Source organism: Accipiter gentilis, chromosome 30, assembly GCF_929443795.1.
Source record: "Accipiter gentilis chromosome 30, bAccGen1.1, whole genome shotgun sequence".
NCBI lineage: Eukaryota > Metazoa > Chordata > Aves > Accipitriformes > Accipitridae > Astur > Astur gentilis.
Genome location: NC_064909.1, coordinates 5932063 through 5958033, shown reverse-complemented (window position 1 = coordinate 5958033; position 25971 = coordinate 5932063). Strand labels below are relative to the sequence as shown.

At 34.3% G+C, this 25971-nt stretch overlaps 1 protein-coding gene across 2 annotated transcripts in view; it reads right to left on the bottom strand.

Annotated features, from left to right (window-relative positions):
- The window catches only part of LRPPRC (leucine rich pentatricopeptide repeat containing), a 93349-nt gene that overhangs the window by 27132 nt on the left and 40246 nt on the right, over positions 1-25971 (bottom strand). For both annotated transcript variants that reach the window (XM_049833789.1, XM_049833790.1), the window contains exons 22-27: positions 25496-25581; positions 23665-23869; positions 15338-15462; positions 14595-14701; positions 1850-1918; positions 1493-1583 (exon numbers count right to left, since the gene is read on the bottom strand). In XM_049833789.1, coding sequence (XP_049689746.1) covers positions 1493-1583; positions 1850-1918; positions 14595-14701; positions 15338-15462; positions 23665-23869; positions 25496-25581 — 683 coding nt within the window. The remainder of the gene's footprint in view (positions 1-1492; positions 1584-1849; positions 1919-14594; positions 14702-15337; positions 15463-23664; positions 23870-25495; positions 25582-25971) is intronic.

The following is a 25971-nucleotide window of genomic DNA, read 5'->3' as shown; positions in this document are numbered from 1 at the left end:
TTGTAAAAAACCAAATGCATTGTGTTCAACATTTTTGATCACAGCTTGGAATAGGTAGTAGGTTCTTTTTTTGCATGCTTAAAACTGATCTGAAGTTATGGCTTAGGTGCACAATGACAACTCTTTACTGTACTTGTACATGGGGCAGCTTTGATAGATCATCTAAAATGGCTGAAAGCAGGAATGTGCGTGGGTTTTGTCTTTTATGGTGACAGAAACCCACAAATGTTTTCCGCGTCTTTGAGTAGATGGAATTGGTTTTGTCTTTTGAAAGAAGACTGAAGATTTTGCGTGACAGAATTTGATAAATTGTATCTTCTTAGATTCTCTTCCTAGTAGGCACTGTCAGACTTAGTCACTGCCAGAGGTGAACAGGATGAGTGGAGAAACAGGAAGGCTCCCTCCCTGTTGAGACAAGATTGCTTTTCAGACCTACTTGATTTTTGATGGTGACCCAGCATGTGCAAAGCCAGAATTGGGTAACACTACAGTTTGGTTTTGAAGCTTTCTAAGGCTGTTCAGGAGATGAAAAGCAACAAAGTTCTCAACGGGTCTCTGGTCTTTTTTTTTGTGGAAGTACTCATCTTTTCTGCTTGTGGTAAGAAGCCTCTTGCATTACCGTATGAAAAGAAAAAGAGGGTTCAAACAGTATTTTATTTAGCATTAAAACATAGCTAGTTCTAGTCAACCATATACGTGGGCAACAGCCTAAAATTACTTTAAGCTCAAATGCAAGTTTTCCCATGACCAAATATATCAAATTGCTGTAATGGTTCATTAATATATATATACACACACACACATATTACCAAAGTACACAGCAATCCCTGTAATGCCTTTTTTTTAATGTCCCGATTTACTGTTTAGTGCTGCATACCCAATCTTAACAGAGAATGTTTTTTCAAGACTTGAACTAGAACTAAAGTTTCCAAAATTTTTATTATGTATAATACCATAGACTGAAAAATACAGAAAGAGGAAATTGAAAAACACTACAGATACATCCTACAACAAGTCTGTAGCATAGAAATGGAACTTTCAACTTTAAAAACTATTCCGTTCCTATAAGTGATGCAAAAGTTACTTGTGGCTGATGAAGAATTGGTAATTTTTTTAAAAAAAATGCACCTTTCAGAACCAGATCCAATCACAGGAAACACCAGATCTTTATCAGTTATGAAGATATAACAAATGAACAGTTTTTCTTCTTTAAGCATTCTTAAAAACCAAAACAGAATCAACTTTCAAATTAGGATACAAGACAATAGCATGGATTTGAATACTTGTACTATGTAAGTTCTATGTAAGTGTTCAGGTCTGCAGGTAAATAACCCCAAAACCCTGCACTCTCCCCTTGCCTAAAATGCCTCAGAAACACTATCCCGGCTAATTGCATATCAGGATAAAACTCCTCTCCAATTCAGGGTTATGTCCTATCTCCAACACAAATGCAAACAGATTACAACATGAAAAAGATCACAAGCTCACTTACCACACAGTTGAAGCAGGTAGTAGTACATCTCATCTCTATCACATTCAAATAGGTTTTGAGTTAATTCTACCAAGTGTTCCAAAGTCTCCATCTTTAAAAAGAAAGGAAGAACATAGTTATACCTCAGCCAAACAATTATTTTTTTCTATATACGTGCACTTACATGCTGTGTGCATTCAGCTAAAATAGTATTTCTGTTTAAGTATACGCCAGCATTTACACAGAGCATTAAGTTCACCTCATCAGCCTGTCACACGTCCTTTCACAAACATAAAAACCAAGCAATGAAATATTTCAACACAATTTTTCTTGGAATAGCATGACAGTTACATAGAAGACATCATACCAGCCACATACCTGATTGCTTGATATACACTTTTTTGCAAACCACTGCAACCTTCCAGAGTGTGCTCTCAAGCCAGGTGTCTAAAATATTTCCACAAGAAGAAACACATTAATTCACATAGAACATTCTAAAGAAAAATAAACATAACACACGTACTTGTAATAAAAGTTCAGGTTTTGCTTGCTTTTTGAAATCTGAATGAGACTAGAAGCTCAAATAATCAAGTTAGGTTGCATTTATGAAAGACTTAAAAATTGCAGTCATTTTCTTCAAGACTTTTTTTCTATTTAGTTAAACACTGCCAAAAGAGTTGATTTAAAATACACTTCAGATGAACTGAAAGGTTAAATAATTTTACCACCACAGTAATAGAGTATTATTGCTATTACCCATAGTAATCCTTTGTATTACTCATGGTAGAGTTACACCAAATTTTTCCAAACTGTCTTCACAATGTAATGTTTGCATTCAAAACCACTGCAATGTCTTAGCACCTAGAAAACAATGCCTCTCAACTACATAATCAGCATTTGGTACCTCTTCTCTGCTAACATTAGCCATTTTCTTACAACTATTAATACCTAAAAACAGTAAATATTTTTAGATATTGACTTTTCTTGGTACTGCTCAATAAGAAGACGAGGAATTTATGGAGCAGTAACTCTTAAAATTATAACATACTGCCCATGCAGACAGCAGGTATTCTAACTGTAAGGCAATTCCTATCCCAGAACAGAGCAAAGGCTTACTTTTAAGTGCGTGTACATGGAAGAACTGATGTACAGTAGTCAATATACCACAGTTCTTTCTGTTATTAATTTTCCCAGGTTTGATGAGCCTTTGCTTATTCATTCCTTTGTTGTTTCGAGCAGACTACAGCTACAGAATACACATTCTCAATAAGGTTTCAATCCTTGGAAACTTCATCTGGTATAGACTACCACATTGTGCATTCTCAGTACCACAGGCCATAATCAAAATACTGGTTCCTCCACTTAAATAAATTCTTAAAGAAACACAGGAAAATTCAAAGTTCTTAAAGAAACATGTCACAGGCATGCCAGGACTTACGTCTGACATGTCTAAAAAATGAGATACAAAAAAAACCTATGTGCAAACCATCCATCATTTTCACCTCTTACCCTTCCCCTCCCACAGAATACTTGGATTTACTTCCTTTATACTCTTGTTTTAGCACAAAGATCATTTACAGAGGACTCTGCTTTCATTTCGGGTGTCCACATTCACATCAACATAGCTCAAAGTGGTTCCAAGGAAATGTCTGTTCATCCCTACAGAGAAATGTGTGTTTTGACCCTTGAAGGCTTTTAGCTGTTAATATTGTAAGAAATCTCTACTGTTGAAATGCAAAGTGCAACTTCCAAAATTTTAACACAACTTTGCAAAAAAGAGGCAGTTTGAACAAAAAACTGAGAAATACTGAGTGGCAGTTCCAAAACAGTGGAAACAATTACCACTGAAGAAATCAGTTTATCCTGTGTTTTTAAAACAGGTAATTTCCTTCTCTCATATTCTCCAAGCACAGAATTATTACAATTACATCTTTCTCAAATAATTCAGCATACACCAGAAAACTAGCATGCAAAAACTTCAGTGAAAACTGTTAAAATTTGCTAAATATATAGGAAAAAGTGTTTTGCAGAGTAAATGTTAGGCCATATAATCCTACCCATCATCGAAATCATTATTTGCAATCATTGTAAGGTTTTTAAAAAATAGGACATTAACCCCACAGTTCTTCAACATGGAGAAGCTTCCCCATATATTAAACTGTACTATAAAGATAGACTCAATACAAGATGTTACAGAAAAATAGTGGGTTCCCAAATATTCAAAAGTGGTATATATAAACACACTTTTGCTTTCCAGGTACTTGCTTTTTTTCCAATTAGGTTTTTTTTTCCCCCAGTTATATATGTTCATAGGTACTTGCTCAATGCTTATTTTAAGAGCTATCAAGCAGTTTCACATAAAATATGCTGAAAACTAAGTCAAGAATTAACATCTTACACAACAGGCTCTTGAAAATGAAAAAGAAAAAAGTATGTTGCCTGCATTTGTAGCTAATCCTCTTTAGGGCATGGTAAAATTCAAATGCTGAATTCACTTACAACTTCCAATATCATTGCTGATCCGAATGCCAATGAACTCAACAGCTCCAAACCTACAAACTTTTTATAGTAAATCCTTTCCTGTTCAGAAATGATTGATGTGTCTGTCACTACAAGGACAGCTGAGTTATACAACAGATATCCTCGTGTTTCATTTTGAAATTGAGAAGTGTTTTCACATACTGCAGGTCTCAATCATCAAAAGAACATCTAGGTCAGATTAACTAAATCTCCAGGGCTTGCCTGATAGTCCATATTCGTAGCTTATCCCTTACCATCTTAGGGAATTTTAAACATTGCATTTAGCAGGAAGCAGACTTTCTACAATACAGCAGACTAAGATACAGAATAAAAAAATGCAAGGAATAATAATAATGAAAAAAATTTAAAAACTTTTACTCTAATTACTCTTCAAAGTTCCCATTTACAATTTTGATCTTGCCCGTTCCAACGGACTAAAAAAAATATCTATTATTGAGTCTTAGTGTTTTGCTGGTTTTGTTTGGGTTTTTTAATATTATTTTAAGATATCCACTGCTTTAAAGAATGAAATAACCATTGAGAGTCTCAAGCAATTCATACAGCATATAAACTAAACATAGAGGTTTCTGGCTTTTACATTTTCTTGGAATATACAACAGTTGTACTGTACCAAACCAAGGTTCATCTAGCTTGTTATCCTCTCCTTAACAGTGCCTACAGGAGAATATAAAATGACAGAAGACCCAGCAATACTTCCCCCTTAGTGTTCTTTCACTCTCTAACTACTTCAGGTTCAGTGGGTCACACTTTCTAGTAAGTGATTTCTCTTCCATGAGCTTTTCTGGTTGCCCCTGGAACCCCGTAAGATTCATCATTCGTACGATCTTTTGGCAAAGGATTGCCTCAACTACCTTCTGCAGAAAACAACCAAAATACTACCATTTTGTTTGTTTTCAGCCTAGCTTCCACTTGCTTCATTTGAAGCCCCTAGATTTTGTACAGGAAGACAATGCAGAATTAATTTTTCTTTATCCTCTCCAATTCATATTATTTTCATGAGTAGTATATATAATAATTCCCTGTTTCACTATTTCTTCTCCAGACTAAGCAGAACTCACCTATTTAGTCATACCTCCTATAAAAACCATCCTATACTTTTGATCACATTTGTTACTATCTTTCTGAGACTCAACATACAACCCTACACTAATTTACTCACTGATTCTATACCTTCACACACAGAAAGGAAAACTAACCAGAAAGGGGAAAAAAAATGCTGCATCTTCAGAAGAACTCTTGCCAAGCAGCACTCAAAAATCACATGAATACAACAATCGTAACACACTGAAAGCATTTGATTTGTTCTCCTCCTTCCTAGAACCAATCACTTCAGACAGGTGACTGAAGGGGTCCAATCACCAGAAAAATCTTTTCTGCACTAACATTTTTATTTGAGCTAATTTCTACCTATTACAGCTGAAAGAAAACAGATTGTCTGGCAAAATACTGACCTGTCAGAGAAGAATCTATTCGATGTCTTTCCAGATTTTTAGCCAATGATAGAAATATTCAAGTTCTGTTTACATGACTGTTCTGTAATTGATACAGCTAATAGACCAATAACTTTTCTTTTTACTTTCAAAACAACTTTTTAAAAGTTAAGTAATTTACAGAAGACATATGGAAAATATTTATTTACTTCTCTCTAGTTGCCTAAAGCAACTTTTTTCTCTTTAAACACAAAACTTAAGGGGAAAACCACAAAAACTAACATACAGACTAGAAACCCTGTAGTACTGTTCAAAGAGAGGACTTGCAGAAAACTAAGAGTTGAGAATGTCCCAGAACCATACCACTTTTGCTAGAGCTGGCTTAAGATGCATAATTATTTAAAAGCCAGCAGAAGTATTTTTTGTTTGGCATATACGTGACACAAGATGGATGACTCTTGCTTTAACCTTCCAACACGGCACATACACAAACTACTACTCTGCACTCTTTGGCAAAATAATTGTTACATATCCTGGACAACTTATTCTAGCCTTTCACGGTATAACTTCACTGTGAATAACACACCAATTCTAATCATTCAAGTTTAACTCTACCTTAAGTGTTTTATATTTCCTCCTAAATCCTTACATTTTCTTGCCAAAGTTCAATCTTTTCTTAGGGTAACAGTTCTACTATAATCACCGATTCAAACATATTGGAAATAAACAGCCAAATTTTACAAATGCCATCCATACTGCACATTCTGATGGTATTTTTTGGACAGGTAGATCCCTTCATTCCTCTCTTTGCAGCTGAAAAAAGCCAGTAATAACAATAGACAGCTAATGCTGCTAAAGGAAGAAGAATGTTTCATGATGAGTTACATCAACAGCCATAACAGACTTATGTTACCAGTACCAGAACCAGTTACTGAGATTTAGATGCCAAAGCAATGTCTTGCAAGAAAATGCTTTACTTCTCCAAACAGACAGCCTTGAACAGACAGCTATAAGAACTGATGTATGTCATTTCTCACAGCTCACTCTAACATAAGCATCAGTGAAAACAGAACATTTGATGGGAAGTTCTTAAAGACAGATTTTCCCTGATTCCACAAAAACGTCTATGAAAATCTCACAAATTCCATGCAGCTTTGATGAAGCCTGGAATATTTTTGCATGGCAGCTTACTCGAACAAAAAGTTTTTTACAACATAAACACTGCATGCTACGTTTGAATCTTCCCCTATGTTAAGACTCCTGGCAGAAGTCCTCACTTCTACTAAGCAGTATGTGTACTGCTTAATGAGAAAGTTAAAAGATGCAGATATAAAATTTGTGTACCTTATGTAGCCATCTAAGTCTAGTTGATAGGCAAGATGGTTAAAATTATCTAACACTTCTGTTATATTTTTGCCTCTTATTAAATACTCCTTCACCTTCAAATAGCAATGCACTACTTTAAAAAAAATACTAATTAAAACACCTACATCAACATTATTTTTTAAAAATAATCTTTCATCTGTGTTAATATGTATGAAACAAGTATACCACTTTGCTGTATTTCTTACATTATAATCTTTATAGCATAATGTAAGTGAAGTATCGTTGTGGGATATACAGAAAATACAGACTTTTTAAATTTTTGATTATTGGTCCTAAACATACTAACTTTTACATAATAGCCCAGAAGTTTATAAAAGATGCAGCTTTAAAGACTGAGGGATCTAAAAATAATCTATGCATCAAAAAGCATCTTTATTGCTGCAATCATATCAACTATCTAATAAAACACATTACTTCTCTCTAGCTCAGCTTTTCTTTAAGTCATTGTACTACCAGGATGGCAGTAGAGCTACACCTGTATATGGCAGGGAACAATGTAATACTCTTTCTACAAGTTCACTTTGAAAGAATTTTAGCTCTCGTGGATTTCAAAAATGGTTTCTTTGGTGGTGGCACAGAAAAATATCCTCATTCACTTTATTCACTCTAAACAAAAGAAAACCTTGCTAACTGCTTGTAACAAAGATGGGATTTCTCTAAAAAATAAGTAATTGCTTTTGTTCTTTGTAAGCAATTTCACCCAGAAATAAATATGACTCAACACACCCCAACCCCCATTACACTTTTTTTTTAATGAGAAGCTCATCAGAAACATCCAGACACTTGCACAACTTTTGGGGCAAGGTATAACTATATGAAAGCCTGAATATAATTAAATCTGTACCTTCAATATGACTACTTTTCATGTTTGATAACAATGGCAAGTACTCTAATGCAGCACCAGAGTTTTGAAAATTATGAGTTGCTCCACTGCGAGTTATGCCTTCAAAACCTACTCAATTATAGTGTATTTGATATTTTATTTGCACTACCAGATATTTAATGAAAGACAAAAGGGACACACGTCTACATATTTATCCTCCCTAACTCTCCTGTTGGGAGTGATTAGAATTCAAGCCCATGCTCTCCTTTCTACCTATCTTACAAGCACCCAAGGTAGCAGGGAGCCTAATTCTACTAGTTTAATTTTTTACATAAAAAGCAGTAGTTCATATTAAGAAAATACAAAGCTTACAGTCTCCACTGGGGAAGTTTTTACTGTTGGTTTCAGGGTTTTTTTCCCCGAAGTATGTATTTGCCTCAAAGCTTCTGTCAGTTACATAGTTCACTGACTTTATCAAAACAGTTAGTATCTGTTGAGTAAATACTTGTGATTATTTCACTTGAAACAGGAATATATACTACTTTGTTAGGCAGACATTGAGAAAAATGTAAGGAAAGTTGATTGTTTTCCAAAAATGCCAAAATAAAAATAGGAAAGAGCTTTACAACTTTAGCGTTACTCATGATCATCGAGACTGATGTATGTTTAAGCACTATTGGAATATTATGCATTTACCAGTAAAATTTCCAAGATGAATTACGCAGCAAAGTATTATTATAAAATAATCATTAGACAATAAGAGAACTTCATAACAATAATCAGTCTGGAAGAAAAGGTGACACTGAAAATATGCAAAAACCCTACTGAAAACAAAATCCTCAAGCATGTTCTAGAGTCAAAACAGAGCAAGAATTTGCTCTTTGCATTGTAATGTGGTTTTACGTTGTGTGATTAATGAAAAAAACATTATGACACTCAGTAGTGTCCTCCTCCTAACACAAAGTCCCTGGAGCTAAGAATGGACAAACAGCTCTTGCCTTGATCCCACATTCCAAACACACTACCCTCTCACTTTCTGGAAGGAATTTCTTCAGTAGTCATCTCCTTTACCAAATTTACTTATTTGAAACATACTCCTTTGCTTTCTTTTAAGAAAGCCATACTTAAGAACTAAATAACGTGCACTGAACTAGTAGGCACCTTTTTTTTTTTTATTAACCCACATACACACATGCATGGACATAAAATCCACCTTCGCTAATAGCTGTATCGGAGTCCAGTTTCATAAGGAGAAGTAATGCTTTTATTAGACTAACAGGACTCAATAGTAAGAAAAAAGAATAATCTTTTCTTGTAATTATAAGGTTTGTGTGCCTAAGAGCTCTTCAGCCTTTCCCCTCCCTCTCAGCTGTATACAGTTACTCTAATAAAAGCTATTACACCCCCTACAAACTACTCCTCAATCTCAGACCACCATTGCCTAATACAATTTGCATTCAACATTCACAAACATTTAAATTTTTTTCTAATCACCTCTACTTTTTTCTTAACAGGACCAAAAATTAGTCTTTGTAGGTAAATTCAGACATTAGATAAAATCATCATTAAATTACACATACCCCCCCCCCCCCCCTAGATCCTGCTGTCACAAATCAAGAAAGATCTTCCCTCCATAGTTTATCTCCAGCATAAAATCAGCAAGACTCAATTTTATGATGTAGACTCTTAAAAAAAGCAATCTGGATGAAAGAAGGTTGTAATCTCTCAATATCAAGTAGAAATATTCTCATTGTTTTTATGATAGATTAAATCCAATGGCAACTGGTATCTTGCAGTCTGCTGGCAGTGGATGTCACAATTCCTTGCTTAAATCTATTTACCTCCTGAATTAACTTGACATCTGTTGATAGATATATTCCTGTACACTAAACTCACCCCAAACAGTTCTTTTGTCAGGTCTTGAATTTCAGCAGCAAATGCCTTTTCTTGCATTTATTCACATTGGAAAACATTTCATTAAAATATTTCACAATCATTTGTCCCCTCAATTCTTCACATAAGTGTCTTGATATGTGAGATATGGTATGATATATTTAACTATTAAATATAAAAGATATATTTAGTATGAGAACAGAAGATGAAGAAAGCATCACACTTTAATTAAAGTCTGGCTAAAAAAAATCTAAAGCCATGCACTATGCATTGCCATTTTCAAGGGAGGTTCCTCTAGTGGTAGCAAACTTGTACAGGTTGGCCTTGACTGAAAAATTTTGCTGTACAGTTCTGGCATCTTTCCCTAAGATACTCTCTTAGTAATCCTCTCAGCCTTCGTTTCCAGTAAAACTACAAACAGAGAAGAAACAAGAGCTTTTACTCTTTCATTAAAGAAATTTTTAATTTAATAGCTGATGTGATTTGTTCTAGAAAGATTTCAAGAAGTACCTGTCAAACAACAAAAGATGAACATCTCTACCAACTCCTAGTTCCTATCAGAGCAGTCCATAAGCTCCTACCCAAAATTGCCAGTGACCTGATACTCTTTTTAATGTGGTGCTTGTTTTGGTTTCTTTACAGAAGTATTTTGCTGTCCAATAAAGTATAGTTGAAGGTGTAATGATTTTATCAATACAATGCAGAACTGGATTTAGCACCAGTTTAAAACCTTGCATACTTTAGCCACAGGTGTGAAGTGCCCATTTCTACTTCATAAAAAACTGGTTTACACTTCTGCTAAGTAGATTTATAGAAGGGTTTGCTTGAACCTCTGCTGCAGGACTGTTACATTACTTAATGATATATAACTCTTTTAACCCTACCAGAAAGAGCCAAGCATGGACATGGGCTTAATTACACATAGATTCAGAGAGTATTTTGATGATTGCGTTCAGCATGAATAATAAATGAAGGGAGAAGGGCAAGCCTAGAAATATTCAACCATCTTGCACGTAAAACAGCTGCAAGTATGAGATCTCAGTGCAAAATTCAGAGATGACAAAAAAATTAAAATTGGACCAAAATGACAGATAACAACTATACTCTAACTACTTTAAGTAGCAAAATCTTTGAATCTCCATGCAGCATGCAAACAAACTAACAGAACTAAGAGGTGAAAGGAGGAGGAAGTAGATTCCTCCAAGGTGGTATAACATTCCCTTTTTCATTCTCACTCTCCTGGATGACCTTCACAGCAGTCCAGCTCTCAACCATCAGCTCAATCAGGTTAATAACGTGGCAGTCAACAACTGAGTAAACATAAGGGAATTCCAATTGTCCAGTTCTGGCAACAGGCAAGAAGCTGTAGATTGGAGGGATTTGGAGGACTAGGCTCTAGAAAATTCTCTTATCACTTTTATACCAGACTTGAAAGAATACTAGGCCAAGCAACTCTTCCAGACTCTCTGATCTACTACTTGGAGGTCTGGAGACACACATATGTAGAATTACATAAGACCTCTCTCCAGGAGAAAATCTGATTAGATATTTTTAAAGTAAGACAACATTTTAGAAGACAGGTAAAGGACATATTTTTTCTTAAAGTTACTTTTTCCTTAATCCTCTGTATTGAAAATTTGTATCCCTTTCTTTTAGCCTACATTGGTTTTAATGTAGTTTAATTTAAAGTCAAAATGTATTTACTTAATTTTCTTCCTTTTTTCTTTTTTACGAAAAACAAAATTGAAGGAAAAAAGGCAATTAAACTGCTTTTCCAAGTAAGCAGGAAAAAATACTAAGTAACTAGAGCTAGATTTGTGACACAGAAGTCATGCTATGCCACTTCAAGGGAAGGCAAGCTAGTACGTGACCTTACGGTAAGGGGAAAGAACAGAGATGTGCCAACTTTGTTTTGATACGATCACCTTTGAAGGACACAAGACAAAAGCCAACTTAATCGGTTGAGGTGCAATTAAGAACTGTAGACTAAATCATGCTTTGATGTACTACAGCACCCAATGGTAGAACTTGTTCCAAGTGGAAAGCAAATGAGCATCTACCAGCATAACTTCAAGGGTCCAGGAATCTCCAGGCACAGCTAGAATAAAGTAGACTTTTACTTTACATAGCAGCCAAGACCACCTCATTTGAAGGTACTGTCTCAGAGAGGCTTTCTTCTCTAGCTACCTGCCACAGAACAAATGAGAACAGACTTTCAAAAGCTTAACAACGCAGTCTAGCAACATTGCAAACTGTTACCTGATCAACCAAGTTCTGTGAAGCCTTGGAACTTAGCTGCATTCCCCCCCCGTAGTCTTCTCAATCACAGCTTCTCTTCCACTTAGCATCACTTCAAAAGAGACTCACACCACCAGACTACCACATGCTTCAGTTTACTTGTTCTAGCATCAGTCAGGTGTATTCCTTGCCTCACCTCCTTTCTAGTCACCTTTTGTCATCTTTTATGCTATCATTGTCTGCTTAGTCTTGCTGTCCTTTCAGCAAGCAGATGAGCTCCAGAGCTTTCAGCTCTCTTGCTATGATGATATCCCACAACACGAGGTTATATATATGCATGTACAACACATTTATGACCTGATAACATACATACAGAACTCTGACCTAATTTTTATAATTGCACTCAAATCTTTCCCACTATTGTCACCCAGTTGTATTTTAACAAAGATTGAGATTTAAGAGTTATTTCCTTACTCCTGGGCTCCGAGTTTCAAGTTTTTCAAAGCAGCAGTTGTCACCAAGTTTCACATAAGCATCTAGTGTACCTCTGATTGCTAACGATAGCAAGAGGAAGCAGAGGCAGTGGTCTCCAGTGAGTTACAGCACATTTTAATGATAACATCCTCCATGGTCTTCACTTCCTTAACTCCTAAGGAAAATTTTCCAGCGTCATTACTACCCTTTTAGACCCTCTTTATTTACTCCGTAGATAACTTTCAAAACAAATGATATCACTAAAATCAATTGAACACCATCAGCAATACATGATCAAAGTACATGCTGAAAGATAATCTATATCCAATATGCAACAGCGTCTAAAAAGAAAAAGCAGCAGCAATTGGTCACCTTCACTGAGTATTAATTCACAAGAAAGGAAAATAGAAAAACAATCTGAGATGACCAACAAGAGAAGTAATTTAGTCACAGAAATCACTGGACTAGAGAAAAGGATACACATATATTTTGTACTCCATCTTCCGCATTATACTGATTAAGGCTTTGACTTCCCAACCAAAAAAAAAAAGCAAATAGTAACTTGTTTATTGTTTAAAACAATAAAAGCTATTTTCTTCTTCAGCAAAATACCAATTGTAAGATTTTCCCCCCTCTCTTGTGTAAAAAAATTTATTTGAAAATACTTAACATATTATTACATAATAAAAGCATACTTAAAATATAACACACCATATAGTAATTGATTTTGTGTCACTTTATCCACTAGTAAAATACATGCATATTATTCGTAGCTAAAATTCCTATACTCCTAAAAATCCCAGATTTAAAACCTTTTTTTTCTCAACAGCATATACAAAGCCCTAATTCGTATTTCATAGAACTTACGTAAGAGCAAGAAACCTACTTTAAATAGCATAAAAAGCCGAGAAAACTTCTATTTAGTCTCCAGATATCAGGTGTTCAGATTTACGCCTAAGTGCCTGTTTGTGGTTACTAATAATTTCTGGTCTATCACCAAATACTGAATATTTGCAGGATAATTTGGCACCTATTAAGAAAATGACAAAAGTTTCAAAGCCCCAACAATTTGATAATTTGCTTACTATCCTATTCATCATTGCTGTAGACACCAATATAAGTTTTGAGAAATTAAATGCCAGTATCAAAGAAACAGCTGCTGAATCACACCAAGTACCAGTTTTACTCATTTAGCTTTAATTTTACTTCCAAATCTCAGATTTCATCATTTTAGCTCCTATATGATTTAATCACTTTAAAAAGAACTCAACTCCTCAGTGTTGTCTTCTGTCAGATACTGATTATCTCTATTCTTCTGTATTATAAGACTTTGAGCTCTAAAAACACTCTCAGAACAAAAATAGCAATGCTTCAACATTGTCCTTAGCAATTTCCACACACCCCGCAGCAGGTCAGTATCTTTCCGCCACAGAAAACAAGCAGAAAACCAAGATTTTTTTAAATACAAGAATTCTGTTAGATAATTCAAGTAGGGATAACTGGTATTTCAAATATTCTACGGGGAATTAGGAAAAAAGCATACTTTGTCTTAGGAAGGAAAAAACCCAGAAAATGAGGTTACAGAGTTGTGTATGTATGTACAAAAACGATGAGGACAAAGTAATACTTTTTCTGCAAGATGCCTCCTCCCACACATTAACCGGAAACTTATGCAGCATTTTAAAAACATAAAACTGCGTTAAGAAGAAAAATAATCACAATCTAGGCAGACTCTGCAGCTGCCCCTTTGACTTATCAATTTCAGTAAGCACAATTTCAATCAAGTCTAGATAAAATATACTAATCCTAAATAGACCAAGTTTGTCACCTACCACTTCCTATAAGCTGCTTACTATCCTGAAAAAGAGAGCGAGAGAAGAAATGCTAAATTAAATGCCAAACAGTAGCAGACAGCGCTTGTTTGGCTGATTAACTTGTAGACAAGCATTACAAATAAATCTGAGCATGGTCTGCAGCAAATTAAATTCCAGTGCTTTTAAGAACAAAGAATTCCTTCGGAAAGAGGATTAGCAACTTTACACCCAGGAACGCCAGTTTAATTTAATTGTTCCACAATCCGATATTTAATATGCAAATATCATTTTGATATATAACAGTGAATTTGAAAAAGTAAGGAAACAATTTCAATATACAAGACTGTCTCTTCTGAGCTGTAATTATACAAAATAAAGCTGGTCGAGGTTTTTTTTTTTATTATTGGGATTGAATTCTATTAACATGAATCAGAACAAGTCTAATTAAAGGTTAAAAACTTTAAATGTTTCTAATTAAGAGTCTAAATAGCTGCGCGATTAGAGTACTACAGTTAAAGTCCCACCTCAATGACCTTCCTGGCCTCTCTGTATTTTCCTGTTTGCAAGAAGGCGAAGAAGAGATCATAAAGAGCCATCATATCTCCATATTCTCTGCTTATAAAATCTGAAACTAAACAGAGAATAAAACTCATTAATTTACTAAATACATTGAAGCATTTTAACATATACGTCAAATATTCTTAACACTAATATTTTCCAAGCATCACAGAACACCAAGAACAAGCTATGGGGAGATAAATTTTGAAACAAACGGAATGATTACAACATATTACACAACTTCTTGTAACTTTGCAGTTAAGCATATTTAAAATGTTTTTCTGTTTATCTGCACTATTATTTTGAATTACATTCAACAAAATAGACTATATATTGGCATTCTCTACTTGTATAGGGTGAGGATATAGGATTTCTTAACTGCACAACTATTTGAAAAACAGATGTGTTGTGTTACTATTAAGTTGTTCCTTAATAATAATAATATACATAGCTAGAACAAGCATTAGCAATAACCTTTGACAGTTCGATGCTGTATTATCCAAATATTAGGATTCTTCTACATTTAAAATTAATATCAATTTTCAATCTGAAGAACGTAGGCATCATTTAAGTGCTTTAAAGTTACACATATAAACACAAACAATTTTTCTTTTCTTTAAGTTTAAAGAAATGACATACAAGTCCTGGAAGAAAAGCCTCCAGAAAACACCCCATATAACCAGACAGCATTTGATTACATGCAACTAACCCTTTTGCAGAAGATCAGCATCTCCTTTTTCTATCAGTCTACAGTAGATGTTATGAAGCTGAAGAATTTTACCATACTTCTTATGACACTTGATTAAAGCTTCCAGAGCTGCAGGCATATCATCCCTTGTGGAATGAAACAAAACAAGAATAAAAACAATCAAACATTCCGAGCAGGAGCAGTGCGTGCTAAACCCACTTTAGTCTTGAAAGTTTCAAGGAAAACTCATTCAGTTTATGATCCAAGAGTGTATTCCACCCCCCACCCCCACCCCGCCCTGCAATGTGCTACAGTTCTTTTTAAATAACAGGTAAAGTTTTCCTACTGACAAATACCATGTATGCTTGACAGCCAAAATGAAAACAGAACAACAGTTTTACAGTTAAACCTCTTGGCTGTATAATTTTTGATTGCATGACCACTGTTCACTACAAATTAACCAAAGGTGTGAACGCTCTTCATGATTAGATGCACTTAATTTTTGAAGTAAAATTCTTAAGTTCTGCTAGATACTATTGTGACAAAACCCCAATTCCACAGAAATTTCAGTTTGTATTTAAGAGTTCTATTTTTCTTGTTAATAAGTAATATTGTGCACATTATATTACCTACAAATGTCTGTTTAGACATTTTCAGATTTTAAGCTCTTTAAAATTTTTCCACAGCATTTTTATTTCAGTATAGATCTCAAGAGTTAACTAAGATAACCACAGTTCTTCAGATTGCTTTATACTTGTTTTACACCTTAACAGACTAGCTCTATCTATTGATTTCCATTTTGTCACAATTGAAGGGCTAGCATTTTTCCATTCTATATAAAGGTCAGAATCCAACGTATATTTTCTGCAATACAAATGTAATTTTTGCAATTTATTCAACAACAGATTAAGGTACCAAAATGTATTGTATGCTGGCCTATTCTATGTCACATAAAGCCATGGCACCAGTATATATCCACAGTACTACTAAATGAGTGCATAAGATGTTGACTTCCTAAATGCACTTATTCAGGAGCCTTTGAGCAGTAAGTACCAGTAACAAGTACAATATTTCCATTTTTGTTTATTTCAGTCCTTCACTGACTTTTTCCCTACATATACAGTATTAACACCTTCAGAAGTATACATAGTTAAAATGCAAAACTGAAAAGCCATAAAAACAATCAGATCTGGAACTTAAAATAATAACAAATATAAATTTACATTCTATACTGTGCAACTAACAGAACTAAATCATCTGCTGCAGACTCTTTTTCAATGGATTACAACCCAATCTAAAAAAAAAAAATCAAAACAAAACCAACAGAGGACAACCACTGAAACACTGGTAAAACAATATGTGAAGTTATTCTTTGAAGGGGAAGGTTTAAGTTGAAATTGAAACAAACCAAGACAACACACACAAAATGTAGTAAGTAGCCAAACAGTCAATAAGACTGCATTTAGATTTCAAAAGGCTTACCAAATAAATGGTCTTGGAAGTAGGCAAGGGGAAAAAAAAAAAAAAGAAATAAAAATCACTTAGCAGCAGCTGAAGGCCATAATAAAACTGACTTGAAATAATGATTTTGCATTCCCAAAGCAACTTTTATTATTGATCAACTGAACCTTAACAAATCAAGACATTACTGTTAAAACAAGGCAAACAAGCCACATGTCCTCTCCTCACATTGCATTTCTTGTGCAGCATAAATTTTGCTTTTTCAGAGAATAAACTAGACTATTATATGCTACTATCTTCATCTAGGCTAATATTTTAAATATTTAAAGAGTAAAACACAGAGGAAGAATTAATTTCATTCAGTAATACTGGCATTCTGAAGATGAACCTAAGATGATGGATTTCTACCTTATCCCCCTTACTGAGCCCTGTTTACAGTGCATCTTCTGGCACCCCATGGAGTCATTTGAATTTTTGTCATTTGGGGTGAAGACTAAATTACAGGTTAATTTCAAAACTGCAAGTAGATGTTGCAGGCTAGATTACTGTCATAAAAGAGAAATACTATGGTAGTTACCATAGACAGATATAAAGCTTTATATAATCAGTATTTTTCTCCTACTTTAGATGCAAGTTCAGTTAACATCTAAAAAAACCCAGTTTTACAGAAAACTAGTCAATTTCTAAGGAGGGACAACAACATTTATACATTCAAATTAAAGTTTTCAGTGATAAATCTAGCTTTTCAGATTGATGCTCAAACAGCCATAGTATTGTCTCGGCTGTATTCCTAAAGGATTAAAGTGTCTGTTTTTAGGTCAAAGCTATCTATAAATGAATGAATAATTGGGATGTCATTCAAACAGGAACATTAACAGTTTTCTAGTCTCTAAATGTATACTTCTGAAGGCATTAATACGGTATATGCAGAGAAAAAAAGTCAGCAAAGAACAGAAATAAAAATGGAAATATTGTACTTGTTACTGGTACATACTGCTCAAAGGTGCCTCAGTAAGTCTGCATTTAAGGAGGCCAGTATCTTACACACTAATTTACTAGACATTTGTTTTGAATCTATCGAAATCTGATATATTCGTTCAGTTGCATTCAAGCAATCAACCAGTCATCCACAGTTTACTAGAGAACAGGGTTTATAAAACAGATAAAACATAAAACTGACAACAATCAACTATAAAACAATAAAACATACAGAAGTTCAGCCCCTACAAGGAAATTGTTTGTACTACTACAAAGAAAAAAACATCGAGCTTATGCTTATACTCGAGTTGTATGATTTATTCAACCTACTGTATTTTTCTTAATTGCCACAAACTGCAGTTAATTCCAAAGTACCACCAACTACTTTTGCAAGCAGTTTTTACAATCCTGTTAAAAAATAAATGAAAATGAAAACTAGAAACTTAGTGTAGGCTTCAAATTTTGAGTTTAGGTAACATTTTAATGTGTTTCTTGTTATAACTCACTAACTTTAAAAAAAAAACCCTGCACAAAAAAGATTTTCCACATTTTAATAAAAGGATTTTAAGCTAACAAACAGCCATACATTTGAAAATATTTGGCAGTCTTTCTGTATAAACTTATGCATACTGAACACCCTTTTATCTTCCCAAAGGATACTTACTACACTACTACATTAAAAGCCTGGTCCAATTAATTACTATTTAATTAATATGGATTGAGTCAAAAAGGAAATAAAGCCCATATACTCATAGCCATGTTGAAAAATCTGATTTCCAGTGTCAGTCTGGACAAAACAGTATTTGAAATGTGAACACAGATGATCCATGCTTCATTCTGAGTTGGCTAGATATTATAGCTTTAAGTCACTCACAATTATTATCTGTTCAGAGCTAATACCTGTTCCACTTAAAGATTGGGTGTATTTTTCCCTCTCGTTGAAACTTGTTCTTTTAAAAAAAAGAAGATATACTATTATTTTTGAATGACAGAAGGAGCCTCAGTCATCACTGTATTATGCTTGGTCCTTATGTAATCATGGTAGTCCTTCTTTGGCATTATTTTTCAACTAAACTGATGCTAGGGTTACAATATTGTAAGTTTTTGCATTCCTTCAGTTTCTGTTTAAGATGCCTATGAAGTCCAAGATACTACGGGCACAATCTTCCAAAATATTTGCATGGGCAATTTTACTCACACAAAGCTATTTGAAGAGACAAAATTACTCAGATGTCTGAGTGTTTGCAGAATACAGTCTGCAGGAAGACTGGCTATAACATGCATGGATATAACATCCCCCGTCAATTTCAACAAGCCACTCCCCTCTTGCTTCAAGAACATAGCACTAAATCTAACCTTTTACTTGTAATAAACAACTTTCCCAACCAGAGAGTCTGCCTGATAAAAATAAGACTCCAAATATTGATTTTAATTGGAATGAAGTGCTGCAACATTATGCATAAAGCTTTAGTGAAGTGGCAATTTACCTAAGGGGTTTACTGATTGAAAAGCTCTCAAACCTGAAATCACTAGAGAGGTAGAAAGAAAAAAGGGACTCTGGGGTGGGGGTGGAGGGTAGACTAGTAAAACAAATCCTTCTCTACAAATCTGAAGCAGATGTTAGTGTAGAGGGAAGTCAATTCAGCGAGGTACAATCAGCTTTACAAAAATTAGTCTGTTAAAAGAGAACGGGCTCTTGAAAGAGCTAAATGTTTTTCTGTTCATTTGCCATACTAAGGAATCTTCAAGGAGACTGGTGTTGCAATTACAACTAATCCTCCCCAAAAAATTAACTGTGTTGAAGGCTTTGTAATTTCCCTAGGTACAATTTAGCTGTCACTTACTTTAAAATTTACTCAAACATGCGTTCCGAACAGCACTAACTTCACATGTCAAGTGCTTTCCAGCCAATTGAGTCTAAACTGGAAGTCGGTGTTAAACAACTGAATGATTAGACAAGATAGCTCATTTCCCTGCTCTTTTGTTCAGAATAAAATGCCACATTTACATTATCAGACTCAACAGGATTTTCTGACAGAGGGAGAAAAAACCCTAGTGAACACTGTCCGTACCAAGCACATGAAGCCTGTCATTTACCAATCATCCTTCAAAAAGCAATAGCCATGAATGTAACTTAATTACGACCCAATGATCCTTGACGAAAAATCATCTTATCACTGTCCTGTCCCCATAGGGCAAATGAGACACTTTTGTCCTTTGCACCAATGATGATAAATTCCTAATTGCAATAATGGAGTAAGAGAGCCAAACATCCCTAATTTCATTGCAACAAGTAAAGAGTTTTAGTACAAATATTTGAAATAAAGCCACTAAAAATTAAAAAAACAAACAAAAAAAACCCAAACAAACCAAAACAAAAAACACAAAAAAACCCACAAAACCCCCCAAAACGAAAACAAAAACCCAAACTCCCCACTATAGATAATTTCCCCCACTAAAAATATCACCTAATTTAAAAAGATGCCTATTTTTAAAAGTAAATTTAAAAGTCAATTAACTTGTATGTGCTAGAGAATCATCTCAAACAAAATCATAAGTGAATTTAACTCCATGAAAATAACTGAAGAAAAATTGCCAAGGCACTGGATTCACGCTATATCTACTACATGAGAAACTAAACAAAATGGGTTTATGTAAGATTAATCATAAACCAGCACATAATGCTTTACTGGACAATGCTGTATTAAAATACACTGACCATTTTTAAAGAAACAAAATCCAGCTATAGCCTTTTGACCATTTAAAATACAGATATTAACTGCTTGCGTTCACTGACTCAATATTTTGTTCATACAGTCTGTAACGTAATGTTTTCACAGTTTACTTGCAAATTTTCTTCCCTCTGCTTAAAAGCATTTCTGATATAGGGAATTAGTAAATTCAAACCTGAAGATGTTTTGTTGTTTCTTTTCTCAGAGGTGCTATTACTCAAGGAGAGCAGAAACAAATTTATGTTAATGAAAAGACAGGAACCATATCGAGTTTTTAAGATGTGTATTCCTATTTTTGGTTGTATGAAAGTTAGCTTGTGCAGCCTTCTTGGAGAAAGAAAAAAAAAATCACAGTAGTTACTGTATCCATTAATTTATCATCCTGTAAATAGATATTACCAAAGTATCATACATCACAGGAGCAGGTTAGCTTCACAAACCTCTTCAGTTTTGTAAAACGGCTCATATTCAAATAGGTTTCCCCTGACAGTTGGTAGACCAGGTAAAAGCCAAAACTACAATCCTTAACATCCTAAGAAATTTTATATGGTGTAGGTAACACAACCTTTTCCAATTATTAGCAGTTGGAAGAACCAGTTCAAAAGAAAGACATGTTTTAAGAAAAAGTACAAGCTCTTCACATCCTTGCAGGTTTGAGAAACTATGATTTTTGTCATACTGTCCAAAGCAGCTTTCTCACCTTGAATGACAGACCAAGATTCCACATGTGGACTGTGTCAATTTTTAATGTGATTTCACTATCTTGAGAAACTGTTCAGAGTCATAAATAAAGATCATACAATTAAAAGCAGGGGGCTGGTTCCCTTAAATTTACTCAGGAAAACCCAAGGTAGTATGAGTTCTCTCTCTAGTTAATTCAGTTAAATATTTCTCAAAACACTGAAGGCAAAATATCCATTCTACTGAATATTAGATTTTGTTAGCTTTTGTCAAGTTATACCGTTCATCATCAACAATTTTTTTCTTTTCCATGCTCTGCTGCATATTGTTGCTTTTAACATGCACTAGGATTTAACGAGAATTTCAGAATATTCAGGACTGCATACAGAGAAAAGGGCTAGATGAAAACATTTTACACCTACAATTGTTAAAATCTTCAACAGCAAATCACAGATTCCTTTACAAGCAATTAAAAAGTTTGAAATAAATTAAGAACACAAAACACTAGCTAGCACCACCACTGATGTGGAACATTAAAAAATATCCCAGAGCTAATTTTAGAGGCATGGCGACAACCTGCAGCTAAATGACAGCATTTCAGCATGATACTTGAGCTGTAGGATGGCAAATAGTAAGCACTACTGCTGAAAGAAATGACTAACAGTTATTTCAGTCACTCATAACTTTCAAAAACTTAGCATCTCCGAGTCAAAAAAAACCCAACCACAACCAAACAAAAAAACACAGTGAAATTCAGTTACTCCTCCCAAGCAAAGTATGTGGAAAAAGTTTCCCCCTTCTGTTGCCTAACACTGGAAAGGAAACAAGTCTTTCCACCCATAAGGCAGCCAAAAAAAACCATAGCAAAGGAGCTTACTTTGTATTGTATTTATACATATGAAATATATTAAGACTTATACAGGTGAGTACCAATTACTTCTAGCTATACAGTTCCACAGTATGGAATTACCTTCTTTAAAAATCTAGTCTCATCAAAAGTCTCTTTATTAAAAAAAAAAACAAAACAAACAACAACCTTTCTCAAAAGTTTTACCAAACTTTTATAATCCAAAATATGGAATCAAACTAAAATAACACTTTACTGTCTCCCTTTGCATCCACACATGAACACATCTTTGTTTACATCATCATATACTACCTCTCAAGTGAAAAGAACCCAAGTAGCACCATGTACAACTTGCATGTCAATGTGCATAAAACAATTATGTAAAATGCAGCTGCTCTTACTGCACAGTGCAAAGCGTATCAGGTATTTTTCCGACACATTAGTTACATATGATTGCAGTTAAATTACTTTCATAAACATCTGCCTTGTCTTGTGATGTAACCAAGGCACTGTTGCTGACTGAAAAGACATACACTATATTCTTAACTGTTGACCACTACACTAAAATACTATTTTTAGAAGAGAATGTACATGCATCTACCAAGAGTTACATCTTTTTGACAAGAATTTTGAATATAGACAATGTTATACAGACCTTGCACACCCAGAATACTTAAAAGAACTAAAAACCTCTACATGTTAACAGAAACATTAGTATGCATATTTGAGATGACCTGCATGATATTATGAAAAATTCACTTATTTCATAGCTATTGTATTTAAGCCAAGAACATCTCATATACCTGAACCAAACTGCAAGAAATTTATCACTCTAGCGGTAAGAGGTTAAAATCCAACAACCATATAAATGACATAAAAAACACAAAAGGATTGTGCATACCGTGAAGGAAGTGAAAAGGGACTCTTGGCACAATTTTAGTAAGAAATTGTTATATAGTACACCAATTCAAATATCCTACACCTCAATGAAAATTTATGGAAAGGAACATGACACACGGAATTACAGATACTTCCTGCCAGAATGAATGTATGAACTTGCTTTTCTCTATTAAATGGTATTAAAAGTATAGGTGGGGGGAAAAAAAAATATCACAATAGACAAACCAGACAGTACTTTCTTTGAATTTTAAATTCAGCAACATAGCAGTCTATTGGCAATAACATCAAATTATTTGAATTAAGAATATTTCAGTGTTCAACCACCTTTCAACTCACCTGAGATGTACTGGATGGCACAGCAAAATAATGCTGTTTTGATGGGAAAATACATACTACTTAACCACAAGAGCTGAGAATATACCTATCATGCTCTGAATAGCTATCTTGTCAAACAGACTTTAGAACCAATTCATAAGCATATTCCAATATATAGCCACTTCATCTCTGATGTGTCCATAAAACACAGCTGCTGTTCCCAGAGACGATGATGTGATGTATAACTAATGAAAACAGACTTAAGAAAACATATTCGTTCATTACTATTCCTAGATCACTTAAGTATTATATGTGCATGCATGTGTGCATGAGCACTTTGAAACATGAATGTGCAGCTGTGTATAGCATACACAGGTCATATAACACAAATAAATATCATAACTTGTTTCATTTGAAGCCCAAACATAGCTTACTTTTCAAGGTGAACTGTAATCAGAGGGGAATGAAGGGCAGCAGTTTCTGCCAACCCCAGGTTCACAATGGTCTCATGTAATCGATTCACTGTTTCAACTTCACCTCGCATGGCAGCGGCATTAAGAACACGGAAAAAAGATGCAACTGTTCTGTCTGAGATAGGAACATCCTTCTCTTTCATCTCTGTTAGAATGTTAATAGCATCTACAATGAAACAACACAAAAGACCCTTAGGTAATTTCATGTAGGGAAAACAAACTGCTATTAAAACAGCATTTCAAACCCAGCAGGAATGTAAATTCTGGCATATAATGCCGATTTCAAGTTAATTACTACTTGCATTTCTAAACGAGACTACAATTATAAATCCACAATAGCATGGTTTTATCATTTTGCTGCAACTTTGACTACAAATTATAGATAGGAACTGTGTGCCCACTCTGCACCACGTAACCCTGTATAGTCTGCCCTATAGCTGCAAGATTCTACTAAATGGATGCTTTTATCGTTCAATGCTAACATCTGCTAAATCACTCCATTGTTTCTTCAGCAGATGGCTTGTCACGAGGCCAGATAATAAAGATATGTTTACACTGTATATACAGCCAGACTAATGGTCTGATACCGATAGGGCCTGTTTGCTGTGTCGATACTAATTAGCCAAGGAGAGCCAATGAAAGCTTTCTAACAGACTGCATGTTAAAACATTAGGTTCATTAAGCTTCATTAGTAAGGCAGAAACAAACATTTTGGTATATGGAATAAGTGCATTTTTGTAATGTTCTTAATTACTGCATAGACAGAATGTTTGACCACTTTACATTTGGCTACATTTATGAATTATTTTATTTTCTGAGAGACATTTATGCTCTTACAAGCAAGCTAATCTTTTCAAACTACTTTAATGTACAGGTGGTCATGATCTGATTTATTGTGATTTGGAAAACGTCAACTTTGTTTATTATTTTTCTAACAGTAAGTTCAGTAAGAGGCCAAGAAAAATATCAAAAAGATCTCATGAGAAAAGAAGTTACATTAGCTTTTATATTTTATTGTATAGTGTTTTATATAAAAACATATCATTTTGTGGGTAGGCTTGGCCCATGCTTTTATGGTGTAAAGTTTTCTACAAAATCATAGAACTCAATATTCGGAACCACCTTTTAAAGTTGATGATAGTTTAGAGTTCCTTTAAAGACCAACCAAATCATGTAAATTACAGAATTATATTAGACTAAATTACAGAAATTAAAGCTAACAGCTTAATGCAAACATCTAGAAATACGAAATAGGCAGTTTGCAGAACACTCATTAAAAGCCAAAATTTCCAGGCAGTTTGACAGATAGACTATAAAATTCACTAACAAACACATAAAAGAATACTAACAGAAAAATATATACTTTATAAAAAGTTAAATGATTTTTTGCAGTACTTGGCTCTTATGAGAAGGTTATGTTTATAGGTTTTATGTTCAGCCTTCAGACCTTCTTAAGCAAAAACAAAGCCATTAGTCTAGGCACATACGCAATTTGTGCCATAAGTCATGATCTTCAAACTCAATCCAAACAGCAATGCTAATAAAAACTAGCTGCAGAAACGCAAAAAGCACTGAGCTGTGCAAATGTAAATGACAAGCTTGCCAATCCATTAAAACTAATGGCCTGCACTGTCCAAGCATCTCTGGTTGAATTCACATGCAAATTTGTATGCAAAATGTTCAAGCACTTTTCAGGACATGATATACCATTAATATCAACTCACATTTTTATTTTTGAGGCAAGATACCTTTATTATATAGCTGAAACACACAATGAAAGCAAATGGATTACCTTCTAGTCTACCATGCTTTCCTAAGACTTCTACCAGTGCTATGTACTTTCCGGTGTCAAGAGCAACAGGTGAATTCTTAGGGAAGCTAGAAATTAAAACATTAAGAATTGTATCAACAGAAGTTCACATTTTACAGATTCAGCTTAAAAATTGATTTTTAAAATTGCATAACAAAACAACAGCATTGAGCACTAAAAGTTACAGTAAGTATTAAAGGAAAAATCTCACAGACTTTAAAAGATTCACCACTGAAATGTGATTTAAAAATATTATCCACACACACCTTCCCACCCCCAAAACCCAAAAGTTGTCTTTTAAAGAGCCAAATGGTTTAATTAATTATTTGGTAGATATTGCATAAAATAGAGTATTTCCCAGAAGCCTGGGAAGAAAACTCAGTCCACATGGCTGGGGCAACGCTATATTCTTTTTGATAAAGAATATGAAACTATTTGCCTATAGTAACAAGTTAAAA